General features: G+C 41.4%; 1 protein-coding gene across 6 annotated transcripts in view; it reads left to right on the top strand.

Annotated features, from left to right (window-relative positions):
• PARPBP (PARP1 binding protein) overlaps positions 1-18,491 on the top strand; it is a 106,465-nt gene that overhangs the window by 19,547 nt on the left and 68,427 nt on the right. For all 6 annotated transcript variants that reach the window (XR_003856407.1, XM_029599693.1, XM_029599692.1 and 3 more), the window contains exons 3-4: positions 9,890-10,117; positions 10,579-10,689. Coding sequence is in view for 5 of the 6 variants with exons in the window: in XM_029599693.1 (XP_029455553.1) it covers positions 9,890-10,117; positions 10,579-10,689 (339 nt within the window). In the remaining variant the exon portion in view is untranslated. The remainder of the gene's footprint in view (positions 1-9,889; positions 10,118-10,578; positions 10,690-18,491) is intronic.

The raw sequence follows: 18,491 nt of genomic DNA, 5'->3' as shown, positions 1-18,491 counted from the left end.
GACAGTAAAGGAGAGCAGGTTCTCTCCTCTCTGGACCTGTTGGCATCACTACTTTGTTTTGAGCTCTCCCATTTGGCTTAGCCTTTTTTGAGAAACTAAGGGGTCATGGTCCACCCTTATCTGGACAATTCGCTGATGAGGGCCAAGTCTTATTAAGACAGGTGACAGTGCAGTCTGTGTCTTAGACCTGGGTTTGGTTTTCAATTATACAAAAGCAAGCTTCAACCAACCCAGTCCTAGGAATGCCTAGGGGCTCTGTACAACACCAATATGGGTTGATTATTCTTGATGAGAGGGAGTGGCAAAAATTGTGCTTCAGGTACAGAGGTTTGCAACCTTGAGAGCTTCAAGAGCCTGTGACTTATCTTTGTCTGCTCAACTTGATGGTGGCTATCTTGTTCCTGAGTCCTAGGCTAGGGTGCATGAGAACCCTTCAAACCTTGCTTATATCTCGGTAGTCTCTACATACTTGTTCAGGATACTGCCTTCTTTGGTGACCAGTACCTCTAAACCTATTGAAGGCATTTCAGTATCTCCTTTATGGCTACTTGTCATGACAGATGTGAGTCTGTCCAATTAGGGAGCTCATTGTCTAGATTGAGTATTTCAGGGGCCTTGGGCTCAGGAGTAAACTGCTTGATTCAACCATTGTGGCTGTATGTCTGTGATGTCACACAACTCCAGGACTAGGGGAGCTAGAGAGGAGGAAGGAGAAGGCTGCCAGCCCATCCCCAACGATTACCATGCTTCAGGAGTTCCTGTGTAACAACTTGCCGGTGAGAACAGCTGTGGCGCGATTGGCAATGTGAGGGGCATGTCTACTGACTATAACAGCTGCTGTAGCACGGCGCGCCGTCTAAGCCGCTTGCGTCGAAGGGGCGAGTGGCTTTGTCCGGCTTAGTCTGGGCGTCTGGGAGAACTTTTGCCTGTTCTAATCTTGGATGGGGAAGAAAAGAAAGGCAAAGTTGATTACATCATCCCCAGCGCAGCAACAACATAAGGGCCCAATGAACCAGCATGTTAGACATAAAATATCGCCAAAGGAGGACAGTGAGGGAGGATTGTCCTTGGCCTCCCTTAGTCCTGGCGAAGGACCTATATCTCCACCTCAGCCATCTAGGTCTCCATCGACTGATGTGGCACAAGAACTGGTAGGAATAGTACCCTTGGAGGTAAACTTGCAAGGGCAAGTAGACATCAATGGGTTTAAAGATGTTTTGCATGTAACAAATGTGTTAGATATTCCACCAGTGGATTTAGGTACAGGCATTAATCCGGTATCCCTAGAAAATGTGTCTCTAGGTGATTTATGGCAGATGATATCCAAAATAGATAATATTTCCTTAATGAATAAGTCCTTATCCGCTGTGATTAAAGCTAATACTAATTCAGTTGTTCAGCATGAGACAAAAATTGTTAATTGTGAAAAAGAGAACTGTATTAAACTCTAAGATTCAGTTAATACAAAATTCTCAGATGTATTTAGGCAGGATAGTTTAAATTTGCACAAAGAAAATGAAAGGTTGGAAAATTTGTTGCGATCTAAGAACTTAAGATTGGTAAACTTTCCACAGACACGCTTGTTATCTCCACTTGAGATGTTTAAAAAATTTCTGAAAGAAATTTTACAATATAGAGAGGAGGATTTTCCAAAAGTTTCTAAGATTTTTTTATTTCACTGTAAGACCTAGAAGAAATGAGCAGAATATAGAGATAGAAGATCCTCCAAGTTTAGGTATCTCTACCTTCTTGGAGGAATCTATTGATGTAATTGATAAAAGAGCAACTCTTTTTTTTTTTTTTTTTTTTTGTTTCATTTTTTGCTGAACAGGATAAGGATAACACTTTTTAAGGAATTTCTTCAAAATAAAAGGTGTATCTTTCTGTGGGCATAGGATTCAAATATTTCCTGATGTTGCACGGCCCACGCAAGCAAGGAGAAAGTATTTTCTTTCACTAAAAAATCAAGTAGTGGGAATTGGTGCAACTTTTTTTTTTTTCTTAAATTCCCTTGTGATGTCAAGTAACCTACCAAGGGAAGAAATTTTGATTTGTGGATCCAGCCCATTTGGAGACTTTTTTTTTGTTAGATAAATCACAGGTTTAGTTCGAGATAGAAGGTCAATAAGAAGTAAGTTATTTCTCCTTCCTATTATGTGTTGGTCTAATAATTTTTAATCTTTATTAAGATTGGTAAATTATTAGTAAATAATATATAAATAAGTATATATAATTGCCTCATCCCCCTATTATGTGAAATGTAAACAAATGATTGTTGCGGTTATATTGATATTTAGTATTTTCATTGTGGTTGTGTTACATATTTTTTATTTCTTTTTCATGATATTGTCATTGAAGAAATTTAATAAAGTATAAATAACAAAAAAAAAAATTCCAGGCTTAGAAAATGTAGAAACTGGATAAGACTCTGAGGAATCAGTCAATCCTCTTCATGTTCCCTGGGTGTATAGTTGAACAGTATCTCTTCTAAAAGTTTGCTCTTGTTGGAAGAACAGGCTAAGTTCTCAGGGTTGTACAAACCAAAAAACTAAGAAAAAAAACCTTGATGATGGAGCTGGTAGTGCATCTGGTGTCAAAAAAGCATCAGTGGATGCCATCAATGCAGCCTATATCTTTCTCCAAGGCCTGGCACCCTAGACACATATGCCAATGTTTTGCGCTTATATAAAGCCATCTATGCATAAGACCTAGATGCCAATAATACTTTGGGAGACAGAACAGGCTGCTCCATGATCTATGCACCGGGCCACAATTGTTTTAGACTTTACCCTCTGGGACAGAGGAGGATGTAATCACTTACCTCTGCCAATCACCAGGGCAGTGTCACTATCCAGATTGTGGGAACAAAGCATAGTATAGAGGTACCAGATCCCATTTGTTCCATAGTGCCCTTAATTTCAAAACTACCTCAAATGCAGATCTTTTGACATCCAGCATATGAAGTGGTATAACTACCTCATCAGTCAGTTGTAGTGGAGTCAGCTCTTAAAAAGACAGAAAATATTCTTCTTTTCTTGGTACCCCTACCTAGGAAGGATCCCAGATTGCTGGACAATTTCAGTTTAAAAAAAAAAAAGTATTACAGAGCTCCATGCTTAGTGCAAGAATTTCTGCTTGCCAATTCTGCATGGTTCGCTACTTAAATGATTGCTTGCATTCTTCAGTTAGGCGATACTGCCTCAGTGTATCTACAAGGCAGGCGCATTTTTTTTGTTTTTTTTTAAATTTTCATTTATTTAAAAGTTTTTATATACTGCACGATCCTGTAGGCGCTGGGAGAAGGGCCGCGCAGCCGGCGCAGGACCCATCGGGGTAAGGCCTTAATTTCTCGCCCTACCTCCGACGGCACCGCACCGGCCACCTGGCTTTTCGACGCGACCAAGCACCCGATTTTTACTTACCTTCAGCAGGCCTCCCCTTGCTTCCCATAGCCGCCACGAGTCAGTCGCACGCCCGATGACGTCCGAGAAGAGCGACTAAGGAGACTGTTCCTCTATAAAACTCAATCTATTTCTAGGCGTCACGCGCCGAGCGTCACGCGCCTAAGGAGCGCGTCAAAGGGGCCTGCCCCTTTGAGCGCCCCTTCGAGCAGCCCCATTAGGCACCCAAGAAGGAATTATAATTTGTGTCCATGCGGCACCTAACCGGCTCCAACTACCATCGTTCCTGCCCAGCACCAATTCCCAGACGACCAGCCCAAAATGATTCTGGTGAAGTACCCAAGCCTGCTGTATGTATGAGCCATTAACGATATAGCTATGAAATTTATACCATCTCTCTGCTAAAGCTATACACTACCCTACCCTCCTAACCCCCCCTATCCCCATTCCCCCTCCGTTACTCAGCTTAACATTTGAATTGGCCTCTCCAAGACCATCACCGCTAGTCTTGCTACTCACTACTACTTTAGCCTGCTTTGTCATTTGCATATCCCTACCGCATTGTTGTATTGCAAACATACTGATACCCTACCTTTTTATATGTACCTGTATGTTTGCTCCTCGTTGTTTTGTCATATTTTTGCCATCACTCCTGTACCCCCCTAACCCTATTACTAGCTTTACACCACCGTGCAACAATGCCTCCTTTCCTTGGACATTGTACCGTAACATATCAAACAGAAATCCACCCATACAACCACCTTTTATCCACGCAGCAAACCACACACCACAAAACCCCTCAAAAAAACAGAAGACTCATCCCCATACACACTATCACTCGCACTCAAGCCATTAGCCTATCTCTTATGTCCATCATCCTATTTAATGCACAATCTCTTCAAAAGAAAACCCATCTTCTACAAGACATTCTCACAGACTCTAATCCTGAAATATGCGCTATCACTGAAACCTGGTTCAAACAACAGGACACCCCCCTTATCAACCAATTACCCGTAGATATCTATGATATTTTCTCAATCCCAAGGAAAAAGAAGAGAGGAGGCGGTTTACTCCTAGCTGTAAAAAAAGACCTCCAGCTCTTGGCCCATAAATGTGACATACCACATCAATATGAAATTGGCTTCTTCAAGTCAAAATCACTCCAACTATGTCTCATCTATACCCCCCCTGGTCTACTCGAGAAAGATTCATCACCCCTTATCGAATTCTTCGCAAACGCACTATCACCTGACCTTCCCACGATCCTCCTAGGAGATTTCAATTTGCACGTGGATACCTCACCACAGTCACCCGCCTGTGAAGCTTTCCTGTCCTCACTCGAAGCTATGGGCTTCCAACAGATAGTAAACTCCCCCACACACAAAGCTGGCCACACCCTTGACTTGATCTTCATCAACTCCTCCATCAGTGTGAACAGTCCACCATTGTGTACACCAGTACCATGGTCTGATCACTCCCTGATCAAGACCTTTCTTTCACTTCCTCAAAGCTCTTTGTCTGCGCCCCGTCAACCCATATCCTTCAAATTTCGCAAACCCTGTGATGTAGAAACCATCACTCTTGCATGCTCAGACATAGACAAACACATTGACCTTTCATCCCCAGATAATGCATTCTCCTCCTGGGTGAACTGTACGCTCAGCATTGCCAATAATCATTGCCCCCTAGTAACAAAGACTATCAATCCCAATCGCAAAAATAGAAAACCTTGGTACACACCTCTCCTCAGAAATCTCAAAACCCTACTCAGAGCCTCCGAAAGGTCCTGGCGCAAACACCAATCCCCTGCCACCAAAACCCTCTACTATCAACGCATGCATGAATATAGAAATTCCATCCTGCATTCCAAACGGGATTACTACGCCAAAAAAATAAATGGTCTGCAATACAACCCCAAGGCCCTTTTCACCATGGTTGCTGACCTGACCTCTCCCATACACACACAACAACTAGCTAACTCCTCCACAAATCGTTGCAACGAACTAGCTCTATTTTTTAAAAACAAGGTATCTTCCATCACAGCACAGTTTTCGCACAATAACCTCAATATCTGTCTTCCCAATTTCAGCTCTCCAGTCTCCCTTTCATTGTTTGAGTCCGCTTCCTCCCTTGAAGTGGAGAACATACTAAAGAAAATGAAACCATCCACTCACCCCTCTGAAACCATCCCCTCTAAACTCCTACTATCCATACACAATGTGATCGCCAAACCCCTCTCAAATATTCTCAACTGTTCACTAGAGCATGGCACCGTCCCAGACTTTCTGAAACAAGCAATTGTGAAACCTCTACTTAAAAAATCCAACCTTGACCCCAACACTCTTTCTAATTACAGACCGGTGTCCAATCTACCCCTCCTAGCTAAAGTTCTTGAAAAGCTAGTGAACTCACGTCTTTCCGATCACCTTGAACAGAACAACATCCTCCCTGCCACCCAATATGGTTTCAGGAAACACTTAAGCACTGAAGCTCTGCTCCTCTCCCTACACGATACCCTTATCAAAGGAATCGACTCAGGATCCTCCTATCTCATCGCATTACTTGACATCTCAGCTGCGTTTGACACAGTCAATCACGATGTCCTACTCAACATTCTCAGAAATATTGGGATCACAGGCAAGGCCATTGATTGGATTCAATCTTATCTCCAGAATCGCTCTTTCACTGTCTCAATGGACAATAATGAATCTGAGCCCATCAGTCTTCCCCAAGGTGTACCCCAAGGTTCCTCACTCTCATCTACGCTTTTTAATATATACATGCTTCCCCTGACCACGCTTCTCACTAACCTGCATATCAAACATTTTATTTATGCTGACGACGTTCAGCTCATTTTCCCATTCTCTGACTCCATCCAAACTGCTTTACATAGCTGGGAATCCTGTCTTTCCTCAATCAACCAACTCCTAAAGGACATGCACCTTGCTCTCAACTCTAACAAGACTGAGCTTTTAATCATATCGAATAGACAACCACTCCCTGACATCCCTCTTGCTTACTCAGCTACCAACTTCCCTTCGCACACTCGCAACTTAGGAGCTATTATTGATAATCACCTCTCATTCAAACCATTCATCAAATCCATAATAAAGGATTGCTATTTTAAACTTCAAACAATAAAGAAACTCAGATCCCTACTACACTTCAACGATTTCCGCACAGTCCTCCAGGCTATTATTTTATCGAAGCTCGACTACTGTAATGCACTCTTACTCGGCATTCCTGCATCACACACCAAGCCCCTTCAACTCCTACAAAATGCCTCCGCTCGGATATTGTCAAACACAAAAAAAAGAGACCACATCACCCCCACACTTATTCAACTACACTGGCTCCCTATACAGTCACGAATTCTTTACAAAACACTCTCGATCATTCATAAGAGTCTAGTAAATTCTAACCTGAACTGGATTAACCCCCCCATCTCACCCCGTTCCTCCAATAGACCCACCCGCCCAGCACTCCAAGGAACACTCCATGCCCATTCTATCAAATCTTTTAAACTCTCCTCTACTATTAACAGAGCCTTCTCTCTTGCCGCACCCACATTATGGAACTCACTGCCTCATGATATTCGAATAGAGACTTATACCCCCATTTTCAAAAAGAAACTTAAAACCTGGCTCTTTCGGCAAGCCTACTCCATTTCACCCCCTATTACATAAACCCCCATGTGAATTGTTAGATTGATATCCTGGTATGAACGCCTTTATGTCTGCTGATTCTGTACTGTGCACTTTCATGTATATAGTTCTAGTTATAATTATTATAATTATTATAATCAGCATCTCCCCATTGATGCTTGTTATATCTAAGGGCTCCTCCCGAAGATTATCTATATGTTACTGAGTTCACCATCTTTATGTGTTATATGTAAGGGCAATGCCCAAAGTTTTATGTTCATTGTGAACCGATACGATGTGCGAACGGATATCGGTATATAAGAAATGTTAAATAAAAAAAAAAAAATAAATAAATACTGCAAATTGGGCAGAACTCTGACCATCTAAGCGGTTTACAACTAGACATACATAATTTAAAATAACAATACAAGTAAAACATAGCATATGTTACATTTACAATGCTGACTAACAAAAGAAGTCCATTGAGGGAGCAGAAACGTTTCTTTTAAAATTCAACTCCTTTTATAAGCCAAGGTAAAAAGATAGGTTTTAAGGGATTTTTTTGAACTCTTTCTTATTGGTTGTGAATAGAGTTCCAAAGGATGGGACCTGCAACAGAGAATGCTCGTTTGCTAAACTTGCTGTTTTTTTTATGGATGGTACTTCTAGGATACATTTGTTCATCGATCGATCGAAGTTGTCTTGTTGGTTTGTAAATTCATAATAATGAGCAGAGCCAGACTGCGTTAGTATTATAAAGAAGATTGTAATTATTATTAAAATCTTGTATGTAATGCGGTGAGAGATGGGTAGCCAGTGGAGGTGCTATAAAACGGGAGTGATGTGGTCTCTTTGTGTTAAATAATATCCGAGCTGTGGCATTTTGGATAAGTTGGAGTGGTTGAACAGAGGATATGGGTAAGCCTAGATTATAAGGAATTGCAATAGTCTGTTAATATTAATGCCTGAGTAACTGCAGTAGCAGAGGGGTCCTGCAGACAGTCACTTGCTGCTGCTTTTACATATATCATCTAAGTCTCGCTGACTGTATTGCTTTTAGTGTGAGAATTTATTTGCAGTCATTCGGGCCGATACAGTAAAAATTGCGGGAGAGCGGGCGAGCGCCCACTCTCCTGTGCGTGCGATTCAGTCATTTAAATTAGGGCCGGCGGTAAAAAGGCGCTAGGGACACTAGCGCGTCCCTAGCACCTCTTTTTGGACAGGAGCGGCGGCTGTCAGCGGGTTTGACAACTGACGCTCAATTTTGCCAGCGTCTGTTCTCGAGCCTGCTGACAGCCACGGGTTCGGAAACCGGATGCCGGCAAAATTGAGTGTCCGGTTTTGCCGCAGGCCTATTTCAAATTTTTCTTTTTTTTTTCTTTTTTTTTTTTAACTTTCAGGACCTCCGACTTAATATCGCCATGATATTAAGTTGGAAGGTGCACAGAAAAGCAGTTTTTACTGCTTTTCTGTGCACTTCCCCGGCGCCGGCAGAAATTAACACCTACCTTTTGGGTAGGCGCTAATTTCTTAAAGTAAAATGTGTGGCTTGGCTGCACATTTTACTTACTGAATCGCGCGGGAATACCTAATAGGGCCATCAACATGCATTTGCATGTTGCGGGTGCTATTAGGTTCGGGGGGTTGGACGCGTGTTTTCAACACGCTATTACCCCTTACTGAATAAGGGGTAAAGCTAGCGCATCGAAATCGCGGGTTAACAGTGCGCCCTGCCGGAGCTTCCTTCAAACATTTGCCAACTAGAATGTTCTCTAAGTAAAGCATTTTGTGGTCTTACTGCAAAATCACATGACTTGGTTGGTCCCTTTTTTATGAATAATAAAGAAATATGCATTCATGGTCAGGATTTGATAGGGAAACTAATATCTAGGAAGCCATTTTTTTTTTTTTATTTTGGATTCAAAATGTTTTTATAACACCAATGTAAACTCTTCTTAATACAGTCAAACCATTTCTCAGAAGATCAAGGGTTTGCGGAGATTAGCATGATAAAGCTTTCTTTTGACTGGATAGTCTGTGTTTTGGAATATGTTTCTTAGAACCAGTTCTGCAAAATACGAATATAGGCATGATAATGGATACACCTGAGAAATGTTAACTTTCTTCTGATGTGGCCTTTTTAACTTGTTTGGATAGCATTCATAACCAGTGGTCCTTCTAGGTTCTACATCACCTACTCCTGGAGCAAATATCCTTTTACAGAGAGGTGCACGTATGGTCTGGCAATGTAAAGGATGAGGTACAATATATGCACAGTCTGTCTCCCTGGAGGAGAACTTGTCTCGGAGGTATAAAGGAAGAGCCCCAGTATATGTCCAGTGGTGCCTGTCACTGGAGGAAGAGGCAGCGACTGCAAGTGAGATGTATTAGAGAGAAGGGGTAACAAGCACCTGAATCTTATGTGAAAGTTAGCAAGCAATCTGTTTTCTCTAATTCACAAGACTGGTATTTCTATACTCAGTGGATATGGTGATCTACCACCAAATCTGTATTTGGTAGATAAGGACAATTTTTTAATTTTTCATCTTTTTAAAACACATACTCTGATTTAGTGATAGCAGAAATTCTTGTGTTTTGTGGGTTGTTGTTTTTTTTTTTTTTTTGTGTTTGTTTTTTAAATCTTGTTTCCTCTATTACAACAGATTTTAATGTAGGCCAAGCAATTTCAGAGATACAAGTGTTGTGGGTTTAATGCAACCAAGACCCAGATTCTAGTACTCTGCTCTATATAGTAGGAAGATGTGGTGTACTAGATTTAACTTTTTAGCCTTTTTTTTTTTCTTTTAGTAACTTATTTTTCACTTTGTATTTATTTTCTTTTAGTTTACTGGAGAATTTACAGTTTTGCTCAGTGATGTGGTGGCAACTTGGAAATACTTGCTCCATGATAAATTGGACCTGAGACTTGAAGATGCAGAAATACCAGAGAATTATGTAGAGAGAAGGAAAGCTTATGATCTTTTTCTGAAGAGCAGCAATATGTTGGATCTTATTGATATATATCAAAAGTGCATGGCACTGGACTCTGAAACTGACATCACGTTATCTCCAGTAAGGCATTTTTAAAAATTTAATAAAACAAGAGACATTCACCCCTGAATTATAGTAATCTTGTGCTTTTTTGAGTTGGCTTCAGGTTAGATGTTTGCCTTCCTCCCTCCTCTCAACCCTTCCTACTATCATTAATCCCAAATTATTTTTATCAACAAGTCATTTATGTACATATGTTATATACTATATATTTGTATATATGTTATATACTATAATCTATTGTTCCATGTACTTCTGTTATAATTGTTACCATGTTATAATGTAAAATAGGGCTGATCTCGCCCTATTCTTTTAGTTATCTGGAAACCGATGTGATATCTCGATTGAATGTCGGTATATAAAAGAAATAAATAAAATAAATATTTTGTATGTCTAACTGTAGTTCGCTAATGAAAATCACAACTCTATTTTGGTTTCAGGTCTGTTTGATTATATATAGTTGATGTCCTTTTTTGTTACAGATTCAACTGTTGACATTTATTTCTGGTGATTCACATTGTTCAGAAGACAAAGATCCCATGCTTGCTATACCTTCAACCCCTAGTAATAGGCACAATAAAGATAAAGCAAAGGTAAAGACGATGCCATCTTTAATTTATACAATTTTATAGAAATAATTGGCAAAATAGCTTGTGTTGGAAGAAGATGACTGAGCAGGTGGTATTTAAATATCCCATTAAAGGTACATCAAATTTGAGAGCGGTTTGTATGGTTATATAAGATCAGTCGTTAGGAGTATTTTTTAAGTATTTCCAAATCTTTTATTCATAACATACAGGAAAGTTTCAGTCCCCTGACACGGACAGTTTTTTGCCACAAGGGCTGCGTTGTAAGGGTCGGGAGCCCAAGGAGTTCAACTAATTATGTTGTATTGCAGTAGTCTTCAATTGAAGTAAGCTCCATGCACAAGTAGAGGAAATGCTGAAATAAATTATCAGTTCAACTTGAGGAGGGCGGACCTTATGGTGTTCTTTCACAATCATGGCGGCAGACCGGACCTAAAGTGACGTCTAGTTCAAAAGGATAGAAGGCAGGGAGTGACCGGATAGGTGCAGCTCAAAGTTAGCAGTGCCTCAGCGTAAGGAAACTTGCAACTACCAAGCTCCCAAGCGGCGCTGTGCTGGGATTGAAATCTGTCACCGTCACCATGGTACAGAACCAAAACTGCAAATTTCCTTACGCTGCGGCACTGCTGCTTTGAGCCACACATCTATCCAGTCACTCACTGCCTTTTATCCTTTTGAATTAGCCATCATTGTGATAGAACACTGGAAGGGCTGCCTTCCTCAAGTTTAAGAACATAAGAACATGCCATACTGGTTCAGACCAAGGGTCATTCAAGCCCAGCATCCTGTTTCCAACAGAGGCCAAACCAGGCCACAAGAACCTGGCAAGTACACAAAAACTAAGTCTATTTCATGCTACTATTGCTAGTAATAGCAGTGGCTATTTTCTAAGTCAACTGAATTAATAGCAGGTAATGTACTTCTCCTCCAAGAACTTGTCCAATCCTTTTTTAAACACAGCTATACTAACTGAACTAACCACATCCTCTGGCAACAAATTCCAGAGTTTAATTGTGCGTTGAGTGAAAAAGAACTTTCTCCGATTTAGTTTTAAATGTGCCCCATGCTAACTTCATGGAGTGCCCCCTAGTCTTTCTATTATCTGAAAGAGTAAATAACAGATTCATATCTACCCATTCTAGACCTCTCATGATTTTAAACACCTCTATCATATCCCCCCTCAGCCGTCTCGTCTCCAAGCTGAAGAGTCCTAACCTCTTTTTAGTCTTTCCTCATAGGGGAGCTGTTCTATTCCCCTTATCATTTTGGTCGCCCTTCTCCATCGCAATTATATATTTTTGGAGACGCAGCGACCAGAATTGTACACAGTATTCAAGGTGCGGTCTCACCATGGAGCGATATAGAGGCATTATGACATTTTCCGTTTTATTCACCATTCCCTTTCTAATAATTCCCAACATTCTGTTTGCTTTTTTGACTGCCGCAGCACACTGTACCGACGATTTTAATGTGTTATCCACTATGACACCTAGATCTCTTTCTTGGGTTGTAGCACCTAATATGGAACCTAACATTATGTAACTATAGCATGGGTTATTTTTCCCTATATGCATCACCTTGCACTTATCCACATTAAATTTCATCTGCCATTTTGATGCCCAATTTTCCAGTCTCACAAGGTCTTCCTGCAATTTATCACAATCTGCTTGGGATTTAACTACTCAACAATTTTGTATCATCTGCAAATTTGATTCTCACTCGTCATATTTCTTTCCAGATCATTTTTAAATTTATTGAAAAGTAAGGCTCCCAATACAGATCCCTGAGGCACTCCACTGTCCACTCCCTTCCACCGAGAAAATTGTCCATTTAATCCTATTCTCTGTTTCCTGTCTTTTAGCCAGTTTGTAATCCATGAAAGGACATCGCCACCTATCCCATGACTACTTACTTTTCCTAGAAGCCTCTCATGAGGAACTTTGTCAAATGCCTTCTGAAAATCCAGGTATACTACATCTACCGGTTCACCTTTATCCACATGTTTATTAACTTCTTCAATTTATTTCAGAATTTCCCCTACTCGTGCATGGAGCTTTCTTCAGTTGAAGACTGTTGGAATACAACATAATTAGTTGAACTCCTTGGGCTCCTGTCCAGCCTCCAACCAACACAGGTCCTACAGTTCATCGGGGTACATATAGACACGGTAAAAGGGAAAGCTTTCCTACCAGAGGACAGGGCTTTAGTCCTCTGGTAGGAAAGCGCCCTGGCAAAACAGTTGCAGGCCTGTGTAGAGCCCTCGACTCACCAGATCCTGACTCTCCTGGGACATATGGCAGCATCCATATATGTGGTCCCTCACACCCGCCTACACATGTGTTGTCTGCAGTGGGGCTTAAACTCAATGGACACAGTTCTTTCAACTATTGTCTGACACAGTGCATCTCACCCAGGCCATGAAAAAAGATATAGCCTGGTGGCTGTCTCCAGCTACACTGACAGAAGGTGCCCAGTTCTGGAGACCGATGCAAGAGCTCGTTCTCAGCACAACTGCCTCCGACACGCGGTGGGGAGCTCATCTCAACCACCTATAGACGCAGGACTTATGGATGGTGATGGCGCACTCTCAGCAGGTAAACCTGTTAGAGTTATGAGAGATGCAAAATTCTCTCCTTTGCCAATCACATACGAGCCAAGAACGTCATGGTACATATGGATAACCAGGTGGCCATTTTTTACATTTATTTATTTGTAGGTTTTTATATACCGACCATCATCAGAGATATCATGCCGGTTTACAATTAACTAGGGAAAAAAAGTGGGAAGATATGTGATGCCTATCATGAAACTCGGTATAACAAAAACAATAAATAAATAAATAAATATCAGTTACAAAAAAACAGGGGTCTTAAAACTGGGGGTGTGAGGAGAGGTGCACGGGAGGGATAGAAGAAGGCATGAGGATAGATAAACTTAATACTAGGGTACATATAAGGATAAACAACGGCCAACATAGCTACATAACAGCTGAAACTAGCTGCTGTGTGGTTACGTGCGGTAAACGTAACAAATGTTTACTGCACATAAACAAGGAAGGAGGTTCAGGTTCCTGGACACTCTGCAGGGAGGCGATTTCAAATTCTAGAATGGGCGGAGAAGCAGGCAGTCTCGTTATAGGCCACCTATCTCCCTGGCATAGTGAACTCAAAAGCGGATCACCTCAGCAGAATGTTCCATCCACACAAGTGGTGACTGAACCAGAAAGTAATGAACACTATCTTCGCCCATTGGAGTATCCCCAAGTATGGACCTGTTTGCAACAGTGATCAACAGGAAAGTCAACAGATTCTGTTCAATGTTTCAGAGTCCAGAGATTCGCACAGGATGCCTTCCTAATCCTACAGACAGGGAGCCTTCTGAATGCTTACCCTCCAGTTCAGCTCCTGTCTTGTGCCATATGAAAATGCATCAAAGACATCGCCAACCTAATCCTCATAGCCTCGGCATGGCTGATCCAACCCTGGTATACTTACCTGGTTCCAATGTCAGTAGATCCTCCTATACCATTGGGGGAGAGATTTAGATGTCTTGTCTCAAAATGGAGGGACACTGCTACATCCCATGTAATCCTTACTTCATCTCACAGCCTGGAGGCTGAAAGGACAACACTGAGCCATCTTGGTGTGTCATCAGCTGTCCAAAATGTCTTAATGTTTTCACGCAAGGATTCCATCCGAAAAATTATCAGCTCAAGTGGCACCATTATTCGGCTTGGTGCCAAATCAGATGAGTTAGACCCATTGTTCTGTTAACCAGAATCCCTGCTGGATAATCTACACACACTTTACCAGTCTGGATTGGCGATATCTTCAATGCGGGTTCACATCAGTTCCATAGCCTATCACCTTCCACCCAACAGCCTCCCAGTCTCGAATCACCTATTGGTCTCTCGCTTCATGAAGGAACTTTTATACCTCAGGCCTCTGGTTCCCTGGGGTCTGAACCTTGTGCTAGAACAGCTCATGCTCCCACCGTTCGATCTATGGACAGTTGCCACATGAAACATTTGACCTGGAAGGTGATATTCCTGGTCGCGCTAACTTACTCCAGGCGCATCAGTGAATTGTAAGCTTTGGGTCACTATCCTCTGCATGTGCAATTCTTCCATGACAAGGTGACCATCAGAACTCGCCCTTCCTTCCTGCCCAAGATAGTTTCGGCATTTCATTTGAATCAAACTATCACGCTGCCATCATTTTTCCCGAAACTGCACAGCAACAATAGAGAATGCCTTTTGCATACACTAGACTGTAAAAGGGCGCTAGCATACTACAAACATAGGATACATGCTGAAAATAGGACTTCACAACTCCTTTGTTTCTTTCAATCCTAACGCTCATGGTCTTCCAGTAGCAAAGAGAACACTATTGAATTAGATTTCGCAATGTATTCACTTCTTTTATTTAAAAAGGAAAGAGCAGCTTTTAAACTAGAACAAAGGGGAAAGCCGACAGTCGCTCAGCAGTGCATGGTTCAGAAAGAGGTATCTTCAAAGGATACTAATGATGCATTAGAATTAGGGCATCCCGACAGTGAGGTTCCAATAATAAGAAAAGTAGTCCAAGTGCCTGTAACTAAAAACTCACCTGAGCTAAAAAAAAATCTAACTTATCCCTATCAATTAGAAAGCAGAATGAAAATACAAACAAAAAACAAACTTAGAAATGTTTGTATGCTAATGCCAGAAGTCTAAGAAGTAAGATGGGAGAATTAGAATTTATAGCAGTGGATGATTCAATAAACCAATCTCAAACCCCTCTTGAAACAATTTTTTTTACCACAATTTATATAATATTAATTACCCCAATGCTGGGTGAAACATTTTAAGCTGGCATTCAAAAAAACTTTTTGTAGTCACAGAAATTTTTTTTTATTTTTTTTATGAGAAGAGGAATGTTTCATATATTGGTATCATAAACCCCCACTGGGTGATACAGTTATATTATAATCATAAACGGACCTCCTCCATCCATATTTTTAAACATATCGTGTGAAAACACCAAGTGATCCAATCCTTCATTGTTTTTTTTTTTTTAATTGCTTATCTGTGAATTCACCTTTATCTATATGTTAACTCCTTCAAAAAAGTGAAGCAGACTTGTGAGGCAAGACTTGCTTTGGGTAAAGCCGTACTGAGTTTATTATATTAAACCATGTCTTTCTATATGTTCTGTGATTTTAATATTTAGAACCTTTCCCACTATTTTTCCTGGCACTGAAGTCAGGCTAACCGGTCTGTAGTTTCCCGGATCACCCCTGGAGCCCTTTTTAAATATTGGGGTTACATTAGCTATCCTCCAGTCTTCAGGTACAATGGATGAATAATTGCTTTCTCGGTTAACCTCTTTCTGCTTCTTTCTTTTCTGCTCCCAGTTGTGCACTTCCCTGTTTTATTATAACTGCAATATTTCTAACCACGCATCTGTTAAAGTTTATTGTATTTTGTATTGTATATTATATTATCTCTGTGTTTTTCACCCCTTGTTAAATGTAAACTGGCATGATGTGATGCCTGTCATGAATGCCGGTATAATAAAAATACTAAATAAATAAAATAAAGTTCTTAAGTTGCTCAGGTGAAAAACAAAACACAAAACAATCTCCTTTGTACTTGACTAAACATTTGCATGGATATTTCAAAAAGAAGGATGCCCCTAGGGTAGGATATCGTGGCGCAAAGCTAGGAATCCCTTCCTTCTTTCTTGTGTAGTCTTAGCCAAGTCCGGAAATAATCTTACAGACTGTCCCGTAAATGGCGCGTTTGATTTCTTGAAATACTTCTTCATGACGGAACTCAAATCATTTTCCGTTAAGAACGAAACCAACAAAGTGGCTCATTCCCACCACTTCGTAGTTGGATGACTCATGATATTCTGTAAGATTATCCACATCGACAGCAGGCACTTAGATTGGAAAGCCTGAGCCAGCTGGTAAAAAATATACTTTTTATCCAAGGGGAGATGGGGGGGATTGCATCAGAAGAGAACTCCAATATTTCAAGAAAAAAACCTCTAAGGTAAAACGTGGCAATTTTCCCACAACCCTTGGAAAGTTCAGAAAACGAAGGTTCAAGTGTCTCAATCTATTCTCAACAAATTCTGCTCTTCTATTCAAGAGGCCGCTCTCTTGAATTAGAGAACTTTGTACTCCTCTAATACTATGCAGTTCTTCTAATTGATTAAATTTTTTCTGACTATCCTGATATTGAAGTGTGATTTTTACAAAATGTCTCAACTTGATGTGACAAGGCAATAATCTTAGAGGAGCACTCGGTGAAAGCTTTACCCATTGTTGAAACAAGGTCCCATAATGATTCCAGGGTTACCACAGATGGTCTCTGTGTTTGAAAAAATGGCTCTCTCCGTAGCCACTATCATTCTCTCTTTCTTCACCACCTCTCACCCCTTGCAGCATCTCACCTGGCAAGGGTGCGGCTGAACTCCCAGTTCCAGCACGGGGGGGGGGGGGTATGCATCGCAGCTGCTCCCTTGGTGTCTGCTGCTGAAGAAACCTCTCCGGTACTCCGTACGACAAGCTGCTGCAGCCTCTCCCATACAGACTGAGGTGGTCGGACATCAAGGGGGCTCAAAGACACCTCCTCCGAAGCTGTGGTGAGCTGCTCTCCGCTCCACACAGCAGCTGGATCCACAGTCCCCAAATACGTAGCTGCAGCCAGGCATTGCTGAATAGTTGGCTGCCCAGACAGAGGAAGAGGCTCCAAGGGAAAAGACTTGACTTTCCCCTTTCACTTAGGTGGCATCGGAAGGTAATATTAAAAGGAAAAGAAAACTTCTTTGCGGCGCCGACAGAGCAATGTCTGCGTTAGGTCGCCATCTTGGCTCCTCCCCCGAACACTGCTATGCATTCTAATTTCTTCCATCTTCTTAGACTTCTGCCATTAGCATACAAAGATTTCAAAGTGTCTCTTTGTTTGTATTTTCATTCTGCTTTCTAATTGATAGGGATAAGTTAGAATTTTTTAGCTCAGGTGAGTTTTTAGTTACAGGCACCTGGACTACTTTTCTTATTATTGGAACCTCACTGTCGGGATGCCCTAATTCTAATGCATCATTAGTATCCTTTGAAGATACCTCTCTCCAAACCATGTGCTGCTAAGCGACTGTCTGCTTTCCCCTTAGAGCAGATTTTAAACTAGAACAATCTCCTTTTTAAAGATTAGCGCCAGCAGTCTGGTTCCACCCTGGTTAAGGTGGAGCCCATCCCTTCGGAAAAGTCTCCCCCTTCCCCAAAAGGTTCCCCAGTTCCCTACAAAATGAAATCCCTCTTCCTTGCACCATCGTCTCATCCACGTATTGAGACTCTGGAGCTCTGTCTGCCTCTCTCCCTCCATGGGGACAGTCTGACTTCTATTTATTTGATGCCTTACTGACCTATTAAAAGCACAAACACACCAAATAATAATCCCCAATAGTTAACTTCGCCCCAATACTTAAAAAAATAAAATAAAAATTTCCCAAGCAAAATTTGATTCCTTTCAGCCACCAGCAAGGTGACCCCCCTCCTCTCAGTGCTCCCACTGGATTAACAGTGCTGCACCATTCAACGTAATTAACATGCATGGCTGTCCATGTTAAGACGGGTTAGTCTCTCAGCCATCAGTCTCAATCATAGCAGTGGACACTGCAACACCGCCCGCATGCAAGGCTCAACTCTAGCTGGGGACTCCCAGACAGCATAGCTTATTCAGCCCTGCTATTGACGGGAGAAAAAGCAAGTTTGCTTACCATAAATGCTGTTTTCCGTAGATAGGATGAATTAGCCATGCT

Source organism: Rhinatrema bivittatum, chromosome 4, assembly GCF_901001135.1.
Source record: "Rhinatrema bivittatum chromosome 4, aRhiBiv1.1, whole genome shotgun sequence".
Lineage (NCBI taxonomy): Eukaryota > Metazoa > Chordata > Amphibia > Gymnophiona > Rhinatrematidae > Rhinatrema > Rhinatrema bivittatum.
The sequence above is the reverse complement of the archived record's forward strand: the minus strand, read 5'-3'. Positions and strand labels throughout refer to the sequence as shown.